The sequence below is a fragment of the Anser brachyrhynchus genome, assembly GCF_964034855.1.
Source record: "Anser brachyrhynchus genome assembly, chromosome: 19".
Taxonomy (NCBI): Eukaryota; Metazoa; Chordata; class Aves; order Anseriformes; family Anatidae; genus Anser; species Anser brachyrhynchus.
Window position 1 is genome coordinate 12,065,294 of NC_137712.1, and position 13,663 is coordinate 12,078,956.

At 50.3% G+C, this 13,663-nt stretch overlaps 1 protein-coding gene across 1 annotated transcript; it reads left to right on the forward strand.

The window, feature by feature from the left end:
• Positions 1–5,427: 5,427 nt before the first annotated feature.
• Positions 5,428–12,931, forward strand: LOC308180360 (olfactory receptor 2A25-like; the record flags this gene model as incomplete). The annotated part of the gene is given in 3 exon segments (XM_080561823.1): positions 5,428–5,532; positions 11,594–12,701; positions 12,704–12,931. Coding segments are annotated over 2 exon segments (1,161 nt in total). The 5' UTR covers positions 5,428–5,532; positions 11,594–11,768.
• Positions 12,932–13,663: the final 732 nt, after the last annotated feature.

A 13,663-nucleotide genomic window follows, 5' to 3' on the forward strand; every position in this document is an offset into this window, starting at 1 on the left:
CACTCGTATATTGTTGACTCCTCCAGAAATTGTATTTGTGAGGTGTGACTTTCCTGTGCAAAAGTTGGATTCAGCCTCCCTTGTGACATAATTTGACCATACATTAACCAATTCTGCCATGTATTACAGCTCTTACAAGTATGTGCCTGCTCTGCATAGTAGGTCTACTTATCTGTAGTCTCTTTTCTTCTGAGAACCTCTTTAAAATCTGGCATAATATTTGCTTCCTCTAGCTTTCTGGTGAAAACTAGAGGTACCAAATGTGAGTATAAGCAGCAGACGACATACTACAGTGAAAAGTTTGAAATTCATGCCTGATTTATTTTGTCTGGAAATGCCATCTCCTTCATTTTACTACTGACTTGGACTTCTCTTTTGATCGGACAGACCCTTTATAGAATCATAGAATCATAGAATCATAGAATCATAGAATATCCTGAGTTGGAAGGGACCCTTAAGGATCATCAAGTCCAACTCTTGATACCGCACAGGTCTACCCAAAAGTTCAGACCATGTGACTAAGTGCACAGTCCAATCTCTTCTTAAATTCAGACAGGCTCGGTGCAGTGACCACTTCCCTGGGGAGCCTGTTCCAGTGTGCAACCACCCTCTCTGTGAAGAACCCCCTCCTGATGTCGAGCCTAAATTTCCCCTGCCTCAGCTTAACCACGTTCCCGCGGGTCCTGTCACTGGTGTTAATGGAGAAAAGGTCTCCTGCCTCTCGACACCCCCTTACGAGGAAGTTGTAGACTGTGATGAGGTCTCCCCTCAGCCTCCTCTTCTCCAGGCTGAACAGGCCCAGTGACCTCAGCCGTTCCTCGTACGTCTTCCCCTCCAGGCCTTTCACCATCTTCGTAGCCCTCCTCTGTACACTCTCCAACAGTTTCATGTCCTTTTTATACTGTGGTGCCCAGAACTGCACACAGTACTCGAGGTGAGGCCGCACCAGCGCAGAGTAGAGCGGGACAATCACCTCCCTTGACCTACTAGCGATGCCGTGCTTGATGCACCCCAGGACACGGTTGGCCCTCCTGGCCGCCAGGGCACACTGCTGGCTCATATTCAACTTGCTGTCAACCACGACCCCCAGATCCCTCTCTTCTAGGCTGCTCTCTATCGTCTCATTGCCCAGTCTGTACGTGCAGCCAGGTGCAGGACCCGGCACTTGCTCTCATTGAACTTCATGCGGTTGGTGATCGCCCAGCTCTCCAACCTATCCAGATCCCTCTGCAAGGCCTTTCCACCCTCATTCGAGTCCACAACTCCTCCAAGTTTGGTGTCATCAGCAAACTTGCTCAAAATACCTTCTATTCCTACATCCAGATCGTTTATAAAAATATTGAAAAGTACTGGCCCTAAAATGGAGCCTTGAGGGACCCCACTGGTGACCGCCCGCCAGCCTGACGCAGCCCCATTTACCATAACCCTTTGGGCCCTGCCCGTTAGCCAATTGCTCACCCATCGTATGATGTTTTTATTTAGCTGTATGGTGGACATTTTGTCCAGTAGGATCCTATGGGAAACCGTGTCAAAAGCCGTGCTGAAGTCCAAAAAAATCACATCAGCTGGTTTCCCTTGGTCCATCATACGGGTGATCTTATCATAAAAGGAAATCAGGTTAGTTAGGCAGGACCTACCCTTCACAAACCCATGCTGGCTGGGACCAATGACTGCTTTGTCCCCCAGGTGAGCCTCAATAAGTTCGAGAACCATCTTCTCCGTGATTTTACCAGGCACTGACATGAGACTGACAGGCCTGTAATTGCTAGGGTCTTCTTTCTGACCCTTCTTGTAAATCGGCACAACATTTGCCAGCTTCCAGTCTACCGGGACCTCTCCAAATTCCCAGGATCGTTGAAAAATAATTGAGAGAGGTTCCGCGATGACGTCCGCCAGCTCTTTCAGCACCCGGGGATGAATCCCATCCGGACCCATGGACTTGTAGGGATCCAGGTGGAGTAGCAAATCCCACACACGTTCAGGGTCGGTTGGGAGTTTGTCATCCCCACCGTCCCGGTCCTCCAGCTCAGGGCACCCTGGGTCCCGAAGCCCATCATCGGCATTGAAGACAGAGGCAAAGAAGGCGTTAAGCGTCTCTGCTTTGCCTATGTCATTGTCTGTGAGGAGACCTTCCCTATCAAGGAGCGGCCCTATGTATTCTTTAGTTCTCCTTTTTCCATTCACATATCTGAAAAAGCCCTTTTTATTTTCTCTCACAGACACAGCCAGCTTCAACTCTAGGTGTGCTTTGGCCACACGAATTTTCTCCCTACAAACACGAACAGCATCCCTGTATTCTTTCCATGACACCTGGCCCTCCTTCCAGTAGCGAAACACTCTCTGTTTCCGCCTAATCTCCATTAGAATGTTCCTGGTCAGCCACGCCGGCCTCCTGCCCCACCTGCCTGACTTGCGATATTTAGGAATTGCCTGATCTTGTGCTTCTAGGAGGCATCGCTTAAAGAATGACCAGCACTGGTGGACATCGAGGCCTTCAAGAGCAGTTTCCCAGGGGACCTTGCTGACTAGTTCCCTGAGCAGCCTGAAGTCCGCTTTCCCCATATCTAGGGATGAGGTTTTGGTGGCACTTTTCCTTCTGTCACCATAAATTTTGAACTCAACCACTTCATGGTCGCTATGACCAAGGCGGCCACCAATCACCACATCTCCCACCAGACCCTCTCTGTTTTCTAGCAACAGGTCTAGGAGGGCACCTTTCCTAGTTGGCTCCGTAGCACCTGCACCAAGAAGTTATCATCTAGGTGCTTCATGAACCTCCTGGACTTGCTCGTGTCAGCCGTGTGGCACTCCCAGTTAACGTCTGGCAAGTTGAAGTCCCCCATAAGGACAAGGGGAGTTAATCTCGAGGCCTCTCTTAGTTCTGTAAAGAATAATTTATCGGCACTATCGTCCTGGCCAGGCGAAAAAACTTTAATGTGTTTTTAAAAGATATCTTCTAGGCTGGGGTTCGAAGAAAGATCCTTCTCAGCCAAGGCAGTTGCCGAGTTTCTTTGCTTTTCCATCAGCTTATTTTCTTTGAATATTCAATCTGAATTTGACCAGCTCCTGGTCAAACAGATCCTAATGTTCAATTCCTGTTCCTGGAGCCTTTGAAGAAAAGACTATATGTAAGTGCAGATGTTATTCCTCAGAGCAAGTGGACAAGTTTTGGTGTCTTCATTGCTTGTCTTGTTTTGTTGCTAGTCAACTTACTAGGGTTCATTTTACTGTCTTCATATGGATGCAATTTTAAGAACATTTATCTTATTTCTGACCACCTTCTTTAAATTGATTTAAATGCACTGGTTTCCCTTTATAACTTTGTTTAAGGTTTGTATTTTCTGAGCTTAAGTGCTCAGAGCAAAGGTAAACAATCTCTGTGCCACATGTGACATTTAACCCTTTTGACTTTACTTTTTTTCCCCCTTTTAAAAATAAAATGTAAATGTATTGGAGCATCTCTGGTTCTAAGCATAGCACTCGCTGTACTGAGAACAGCATTTTGATTCCCCATGAATCAGGTCCCCCCTGCAGCTCAGGATCTGTGTTAGAACCTCGTGGATGTCCCATTGCATGCAATGGGTGCTGGCACCGCTGTTGTCAGCTGGCAATATGGTTGTTGCAGCAGGAGTCACTACTGCAGCACGAGGTTGTCAGATCTTGTCTGTCCATCTTGGACCGCATGAGGTGAGACGATGGGGTTCCCCAGCTGCCACTGTACCTGGGACCTGGTGCCAGCCCAGCTGAGCCTTTCCTTAGCACCCTGGTCTCGAGGTCTGTCCCCTGTGGGGACTTGCCTCGATGGGCAATGGCTCTGTGGCATAGGCAGGAACTATCTGAAATCTCGTGGGTCAGGGGTGAGTCACCTCTAAATTGCTAATTACTGCTTAAAGACACCTCTGTGCTGGGTCTAAGCCCAACAGAAGAATAAACACTGTTTTTGTTCCTGAGTTTGGGAAGGGGCAAATATAGCTCCTGTCTCCAGGCACTGCAGTGGCACAACAAGCCCCTTGGAGCCTTTTCAGAAGTTGATACTGCAGAAGTTCATAAACTTTTAATGACACCAACTGAGACCTGTTAAAAGTGAAGAAAAAACTCACTGTTGCTGGGGCAGCAAGGTGCCCTTTTGGGCCATAGCTTCATGAGACACTGGCACAGAAAACATGGCAGGCTTTGGGTGTTCCTGCTTCCTCCAGGTGCACTGTTGAAAGCACGTAGCTGTTTTCAACTTGGATCATCTCAGGATGTGGCTTTATACCTTGGCTCTATGACCAGCTGACCCAACACAGCTGATGGAAAGTGTCGGGTGACCTGAGTGTGGTGAGCAACGTGACTGGGGATTTCCCAACCTGCCAGGTCCAGCATCTCCTGAAATGTGCGAAGATGTGTCACTCCAAGCAATGTCCAACGTCAGTGACAATGTGTGTCTTGGGGACAACAAAGCTCTTGGGACTGGCTGCTGTTCTGGCAGGCAGGGCTGTCATTCAGAGAGGCCTCAGCAGCCCCCCAAAACAGGGTAGCACAAACCTCCTGGTGTTCAGCCAAGGCATATACAAAGTCCTGCCCCTTGGGAGGTTAACCCCAAGCAACAGGGCAGTATGGGCCTGTGGGTGAGATGGCAGCTTTGCCCTGCACATCCAATGGTCAACAAACTGAGCATCAGTCAGCAGGGTGCCATTGCAGGAAAGGCAGCCAAGTGCATCCTCTTCTGGATTAGCAAAGAGTGGCCAGCAGATCAAGGAGCACTTGTGAGACCACATCTGGAGAGCAAGGTCCAGTTTGGGGCATTCATTGGGGCAGGGAGAGATGTTCCTGTTCCTGGCCAGCTTCCCCATCACTCCCCTAACCCCAAAGATGTGGATGGTCTCAGGCCCCACACTGGCCTTTGAAGACTGGTGAATCTTGGGGGGGAAACCTCCTTTCCAGAGTCCCAAACTTCTCAGAGGTGAAAGGTCTCTGAACAGCTTCTCTGAGCACAGAAACAACACACCTTGCACTTGCTAGACCCCCCTATATCACTCTTAAATCCAACCAGCTTGTCTAGAAGAAACCAAGGTTACCCAAGAAGGCCAGGAAGTACATTCTTGGTTGCAAAAGTGAGGAAAACAAGCTAGGAAAGGAGAGCACAGGCAGAAGAGCCTAACTCTGACATGTTCCCAGACTCAGGCTCTTGCTCCCAGGTGTCTCTGTATCAACTGGGCTGCATAGCCTACAGCACTACCCCAGCTGCACAACAGGGCTGCCCCTCTGAGAGCCTGCAGCTGCTGGAGGACTGGGGCTGCCTCATGGGGGTGCCCTCGGTTGACACTGACCACAGGACTCTGTTGTTTTCACTTGCACTGTGCTTCCCTGCTCCCACAGAATCCTGAAGGGAATGGCTCAAGGGGTTGTGCCTGAGCAATTATGGACTCTGCTGTAACAGGGGATCTTTTCCCATGTGCCTCCAAGGGGTATATTGAATTCACCCTGGTGTCCCAAACCACTTTTGCTGCCATACACACCTGGCGTGAAGAGAAGAAGCATCTTCTCAAGGTAAGCTGGTACAGGCGCTGGGTCCTCGCATGTCCCCAGCCGATGTGTGGGGGGACTGCTCAAGGGCAGGACAGCTGTAGGGTTGAGGAAGGCCGGCATTCGCCCCATGCAGAGCCTTGCAAGGCCAGCTCTGCTCTGCTCTGCTCTGTCCCCCTCTCCCAGGACTGGCAGATGCAAGCCCTTTCAGTGCTGCTCATGGCCCAGTGGCTTGTTGAGTACCCAGGGGCCTGGGACACGTCTCAAAGTTCACACCGCTGCAGCTCGCCTGCTCACAGCACCAGGCGAGCCCTGCCCCTCCTGCAAACACGGCTCTGCCTGGGAGCAGACGTGTCACTTGCTCATGTCACAGTGCTTGCTGTCTGCTCCCAATCTTGACATGATGTAGCTCTGCAAACCCAGCAAGACCATAGGGTTGGTGTGTGCTCCACAAAGAGCAGCACTGATCAGCTGCCCCATTCTATATTGAGCTCACTTGTCTTGTATTAGATTTGATTTGAAATCAAAAGCTATTTAATTAACAGAAAGGCAAACAGACACTTCCAGTGACTGGTTGATCATCCAGTTAAAGACTATTAGATCAGCAGATTTAATTGCAAACCCCTACAGTTATTGGAAAATGAAACAAAGATGCCACTTATATCCCAACTAGAGCCAGAGAAGCCAAGCTGGTTTGTGGTGGTGCTCTGGGGAGACCGGGGGCCTGGGTATGCTCCCAGGTCTGGAGGGGCAGAGGGCCATGGTATGCAGGGAGAGAGCTGGGGGGTTGCTGGGTTCGTCTTTGTGCTAACTTCCAGGCACGTAGTTTTCTACCTCCACTTCAATAAACTGACACTAAAGGCTCTGTGGACATCTACGTACAGTCAGAGCATGTTTATTTTAGGTAAAGGGAAAAGATTTAATTGGTGACAAACATTGTAGGAACCAAAACTCCTCCTGGTATGTAATCACTGTGGGGTCTAAACCGTATGAGAAGGCACCACATAGCACCTTGACTCCTTGTCCAAATCTTGGTGCATTAGAACTAAGGATGTGATTCCTAAGTACAAATCATTTTTGAAATTGGGTTTAAGCTGTTAGCTGACACAGGCTTGTCCATGCCAGGCCCACCCACAGCAGCATGCTCTAGCGAGCGGCTCTGCTCCCCCTTGCAGCAGTTGCCTCCCTGCTGGGCTTTGCTGCTCCAGGCTGACCACATCGCACCATGCGCTCCCCAGGGGCTCTCCCTTCTGCAGGCGTAGTGCCATGGCAGAGCAGCTCCCTCTTCCTCAGGCGGGCTCCCTACGCACCACCTGGCAAGGTCTCACTAACATATCTCAGCATGTCTATTTTCCCACAAAGACTGGAAATCTTTCCTCCTGTCCCCACGGCCAGTTTGGCTTCCCCTGCCACACTCATGATTTGTCATTATCCTGGGCTGGCTAGATTGCTGGGTCTCCTGCTGATATCCCTGTGGGCCGGCACACTCCTCCACAGTCGCAGAGCTTCTGTGCCCAGCCACTTCTCATCAGCACCTCCTAACTTGTGGCCTCCCATTTCCCAGCACATCGCAACGCATGGTGCTCTGCTCTGTAACAACTTCAGTGGGGCCAGCCCGTCCCCCCAGGTCTCCCAGGAGCTTCCCCATTGCTCCTTGCCCTTTCACCCCTGCTCCTCTCAAGGTTAACATGGGGTTTTAAACATCTTTTTCTGAGATCCAGGCAAGTGATAGTTGTGCCATTCCCACTGCTGAAGAAACCAAGTGTCTTACAAGGGCTGGACAGATGGTTTGTTGGGTACAATCTCCCCTTGGAAGCCTGGGTTACATTTTACTGTAACTTCAACTTTTCTTTCCTCTAAAACCTTGCAAATGTCCAGTGCTGGATTCTTATTCTCCTATCAGATGTAGCTTTCATCACAAAGATGCTTTGCATCCTCACTGAAGGAGAAGCAGCATTAACTCCTCCTAAATTCAGGTGCAGCCACATTACCTTCCTGCAGCCCCACTGGTATTCAACAGACCTCTGAGGACCTTCCTCTCTGCTTGATGCTGCTGTCCCCATACCTTCATGTTGTCACTTGCAACACCACTTTTGCCATAAATTGTCTTCCTGGAAAACTGGGTTTGGGTGATTCTGGGTCTGGGTGAACTGAGAAGTGCCACAGGGCTGCCTTTCCTTCAAATACATGGCTGAAGCATGTACATTAATCTCATAAGGCCGCACACCATTTTCATGGTCTCCCTGCACTCCTTCGTCTTTCACTGTAGAGTTTTCTTGCTGCTTTTTGAGATCTTTTCTTTGCTTGCAACTTTCCACTCATTCCAAATGTCCTCCTCAGTGCACGTACATTACTTGCTTGCTAGAATCACAAAATCACAGAATGGTTGAAGGGACCTCTGAAGGCCAGCTGGTCCAACACCCCTGCTGTGCCAGCCACTCCCTTGAGTTCAGGAGGGAGCTTTAGGCAAGTTTTGCACCTTTGGCTTCACAAAGTCCCAGACGTTTTCTATGTTTGCATGCAATAACTGGCTTTCCTCACTTGTGCACGTTCATGGCTACAACCACCAGTCTGCTCTTATTGATCTTCCCATTTCCATAATATGACATTGACTCATGCCTACCCTAGCTGAAGCTATTTTCTACAGACATTTTTTCTATAAACAGACTGTTTTTCAGGGATGGGTACCAAAACCCCATCAGTTCGCTTCATGCTGTGACGTGGTAAAAACATGTGAGATGACATATCCGAGGGTGTGCCCTGATCAGCAGAGTGCCCTGGCAGCCAGGAGGGCCAACCGTATCCTGGGATGCATCAAGCACGGCATCGCTAGTCGGTCGAGGGAAGGGATTGTCCCGCTCTACTCTGCGCTGGTGTGGCCTCACCTCAAGTACTTTGTGCAGTTCTGGGCACCACAGTACAAAAAGGACGTGAAACTGTTGGAGAGTGTCCAGAGGAGGGCAACAAAGATGGTGAAGGGCCTAGAGGGGAAGACGGATGGGGAGCGGCTGAGGTCACTTGGCCTGTTCAGCCCGGAAAAGAGGAGGCTGAGGGGAGACCTCATCACAGTCTACAACTTCCTCGCGAGTGGGAGTGGAGGGGCAGGCGCCGATCTATTCTCTTTAGTCACCAGTGATAGGACCCGCGGGAATGGTGTCAAGCTGAGGCAGGGGAGGTTTAGGCTAGACATCAGGAAGAGGTTCTTCACTGAGAGGGTGAGTCGCCCACTGGAACAGGCTCCCCAGGGAAGGAGTCACTGCACCAAGCCTGTCTGAATTTAAGAAGCGTTTGGACTGTGCACTTAGTCACATGGTCTAAAATTTTGGGTAGACCTGTGTGGTGCCAGGAGTTGGACTCGATGATCCTTATGGGTCTCTTCCAACTCAGGATATTCTATGATTCTATGATTCTATGATTCTAGGGTTTCTGGAATGGTCATTATAGACTAGGCTGTGATTTACAGCCTCCCCTCTCCAAGGAGTTATTCTTCCTGGTAGAATTTTTCTCTTGTGGCTTTGTTCTTGCCCCAGTCTGGTTGAGGGATCTGTCAGGGCAGACCTTCCTTTCCCTTCTCCCCAAGGTGATTTGGACCCAGGAAGATGTTTTGATGGTGCCTTTCAATGTGTTGTGCTGTTACCCATCCTCCTCATCTCCCTTTCTTGCACTCTCCTCCTGCATCCTCTATTGTCTGCTCTGGTCACACCAACTGTTTCGCTGACCTCCAGGAATATCTGCTGTCATGGGATGCTCCATGTAGCAGCTTGAGCTGCTCCATACCAGCTTTGCCTGAAGCCACAAACATTTGTATTATTTCCTATGGACCATCTGCTCTTCCTGAGCTAGAAGAGACCAGCCTTTTGTTTGGCTGTACCACTTTCCCAGCTGCTCTTATCATAGAATCATTAAAGTTGGAAAAGCCCTCCAAGATCATCTGGTTCAACCATCACCCTACCACCAATGTCACCCACTACACCAGGTCCCTAAGCACCATGTCCAGCCTTTCCTTAAACACGTCCTGGGGCGGTGACGCCACCACCTCCCTGGGCAAACCGTCCCAATGCGTAACCACTCTTTCAGAGAAGAAATATCTCCTAATTTCCAAACTAAACCTCCCTTGGTGCAACTCGAGACCATTCCCTCCAGTCCTATCACTGGTTACCTGTGAGAAGAGGTCGACCCCCAGCTCCCCACACCTTCCTTTCAGGTAGTTGTAGAGTACAATAAGGTCTCCCCTGAGCCTCCTCTTCTCCAGACCAAACACCCCCAGTTCCCTCAACCACTCCTCACAGGACTTGTGTTCCAGGTCCTTCACCAGCTTCAGAGCCCTTCTCTGGACACGCTCCAGGGCCTTGATGTCCTTCATGTTGTGAGGGGCCCAAAACTGAACACAGCACTCGAGGTACGGCCTCACCAGAGCAGAGTACAGGGGGACGGTCACCCCCGGTCCTGCTGGCTGCAGTGTTCCTAATACAAGCCAGAATGAGGTTGGTTAGGCAGGTCTTTTTATGAACCCAAGCTGCTTATCCCTACAGCTGCTTCCCTTTCCTCTGTCTCTGCTTTCTGTGGTTATGCCCTTGTTTAACAGTACATACTACACAAAGCATGGAGAGTACATGCCTTTCTTCAGCCACCAGTCCCTTCGTGGTTCAAAGCCTGATATGTCATTTCTCCCAGCTTGGATCCCTGAAAGCTTCTCCCTTCCTGCTGGAGCGCCTCCTTGCATTAGGAGGAGCGTGTACATGGAAGCTCCCAGTTGCTCAAGTGCTCCAGCCTTGCTTGTGGGACCAAACCTTGGGCTGTCTGCTCCTCCCTCCCTCCCAAGTTACACATCCAGCCCATTTGCAGGGTACCAGGACAAATGTACGGCCCATCCCTGAATCTCCACATTTTGGAGCTCATCCCCAGCGTGGTGGGGATGTCCTTGTTGCCTTTTGCAGAGACCTTGCAATGTTGTTTGATGGTGCTGAAGCCTTCTCAGCCTGGTACCCACCTCCTCCTTGCTCCTGGAAGATGCTCCCACACTTCCCTCTACAACAACCTGGTGACTGCCCTGTCAGCCCCAGCAGTGACAAATTGCCTCTTGCAAGTTTGGACATAAATCACTGATTGTCTCCTTCCTGCTCTTCCTAAGAATTCAGTAGTTTTAGGTTCGCACTCAATATCTTCTGTATCCCTGAGCTCCACTTTCTCATTAGATTCAGAGTCTTTCCCTTTTCCTACAGGCTGGTGCCTCTGCTTTTTCTTGCCACCCTCGAACTACCTGAACAACACAGTCACCTTCAGATGCCTTTCTGGTCCTCCTGTGATCTCTCAGAATTCCCTCCCCACAGTGCTTTCTCAAGGTGCTGATGAGACTACAGTGCAGTATTTGCAATCAGACACCATCTTTGTAACTTTTAAAGGTGGTTTGGTTTTGGTTTGAGGTTTTTGTTTGTTTGTTTGTTTTGTTGTGTTTGTTGTTGTTGTGTTTGTTGTTGTTGTTTTATTTTTTGTTCTGTTTTGTTTTTTCCTGGAGAAGGATGAGATGTGCTCCCACAGTCTGTGGTCTTTCTATATCTTCATTAACAATGTAAACACAGCTTGCTGCTATGAAGGGCAGCAATAGTTCAGCAAGGCAGAGTCCAACCTGCCATGTTTTTTGGGATATTTAGACCATACTCCAGGTACAGCCCAGGAAACCTGGAGGGGAGAGAGGGACTGCTCCTGTTTGTTCTCATTTAACAGTTCCTGGGATCCTTACTGACTGCAGTGGTGATGTCCCTGCTCTCAGGTGTTCTTCAGGTGATGCAGTTTTGGCCTGCTCATCACCAGGTCCTGCCCCAGCTCAGACAGAGGCACAGGGAGGTGGTTTTGTTGTGCCATGGGCTCTTCAAACAAGTACCTGAAGAGCTAGAACCATTTCAGCCAGGTCTGTCAGGTTTCTACCAGAGCCCACTGGCAGCACTGGGCCAGAGTGGCCCCCGTGCCAGCTGAAACAGCTACGGGGCAGTGGGAACATGGGCATGGCCGTGCAGGTGTGGGCTCCTGCAGGGTTGGCTTGAGGACTGAAACCCCCTGGGCTGAAACTCATCACCTGCCCCCACAGACATTTCCCATCCCAGAGCCCCTGGAGCCAGATGTGAGTTGCGAGGGTTGCCAGAGGTTGTGGCATGGCTTCAGCCCGCGACACAGCAGAACAGAAGGCTGGAGACGTCCCACGGCAGGGGTGAGTGCTCACCCTGCTCCCACCTGTCCTTCATGTCCTCCTGCTCTCCCTGTAGATGAGTCCCGAATCCCTGCAGGGGGGAAATCTCAGCAGCCCCACCTCATTCCTTCTCTTGGGGTTTTCCAGTGCCTACAAAGCACAGGTGGCCCTCTGCCTGGGTTTCTCGCTCATTTACCTGGTGACTCTGCTGGGGAACCTGCTCATAATGAACCTCGTCTGGCTGGACGCTCACCTGCACTCCCCCATGTATTACTTCCTGGGCCACCTCTCCTTCCTGGATATCTGCTACTCCTCCGTCACACTCCCTAAGATCCTCAAGGACTCCTTCTCACCACAGAAGACCATTTCCTTTGTGGGCTGCATCACACAGATCTACTTCTTCCTTTGCTTTGGGGGCTCTGAGTGCGTGCTTCTGGCTGCCATGGCCTACGATCGGTACCTGGCCATCTGCCGCCCCCTTCACTATGCAGCGCTCATGAGCAAGAAGGTTTGCCACTGCTTAGTGGCTGTTTCGTGGCTGAGCGGCTCCTTCTCGTCTCTGATCCAGGCCTTTCTCACAGCCCACTTACACTTCTGTGGGTCCAATGTCATCAATCACTTGTTCTGTGAGGTACCCTTCTTGCTGAATGTGTCCTGCAGCCCTAATGCTCGCCTCACCAAGGCTGTCCAGTATGCTCTGGCTGGGACTATTGCCATGGGCTCTTTCCTCCTTACCCTCATGTCGTATGTTCACATCCTCTGGGCTGTCCTCCAGAAGGGAGCAGGGGGGCAGAAGGCCTTTGCCACCTGCACCTCCCACCTGACTGTGGTGTTCCTGTTCTTTGGTGCTGGGGCCATTGTCTACCTGCTGCCCCACTCCAGCACCTCCAAGGAGATGGGCAAGGTCCTCACCCTGCTGTACGCCATCATAACCCCCATGTTGAATCCCATCATTTACAGCTTGAGAAATAACGAAGTCCAGGGGGCCATCAGGAAAGCCCTGCACAGGGTGTTGTCACAGAGCTCCACCAAGGACACAGGCAGGGCTGCAGAGCAGCCCCTGCCCTCACCATGCACGGAGCGCGGCTGCTGATGACCCAAGATGATGGGGGACAGTGGGGCCCTCTTGGACCAGTGGCAAGCAGAAGAGTGACCTCTGGAGATGTGAATAGACCAGGAGGGGATTCCATAAAACCATTAGGTCTTGGTCACGGTTCTCCCAAAAAAACAATTCTGTGAACTTTTTTCATAAGAAATAGGTATTGTCCAGGTAGAGAAGCTGTGCTGAACCTCCACAAAATGCCTTTGTTGTGATGGTGCCCTTGGTTAGCCTTGTTTTGTTTGTTTGTTTTTTTTTTTAATCATTTATCTGCACTGAGGCTTTGTCAGGCTTTCTGGAAAGAGCTTTTATTCCAAAGCAAAGCTCTTTCTGAGGTGAAACACTGCAAAGTGCAGCAGTAATGCCCTGCTGTAAGCATCTCCTGCTAATGGTGGATAATCTTGTCTGGGCTGGACTTGCAGACACTGCAGAGCCGGATGTCTTTCTCTTAATGCAATAAAATATGTATAAGTAGGAAAACCACTGTTAGGGGATTGATCTTTGTAGTTTCAGGAATCAAAGCCAATCCTGGGAACAGACATCTGCTTCCGCATGCAAAATGGTAGTGACAAGGCAGGAGTGTAGGTGGCACCTGAACATGCCTGGGAGAGCAGATTATTTTGGTTCATGATGTGCTTTCAGGAAGAGTGCACAGGGCTCTTGGCACCACACAGAGCTGAGAAGGCGTTGCCTGGTGGCCACAAATAAAGGGATGTGAAAGAACACCGTGACCGTATCTCACTGTGTGCAAGAAGATACGCCTACAGGCATAGTGAAACATCCTCACATCCTTCTTGGACCTCAGCCGAATGCTGGTCTGTGATTTCTCTGCAAGCTTCTGTAAGGCTCCTGTTTAGCAGAAATTATGGGAA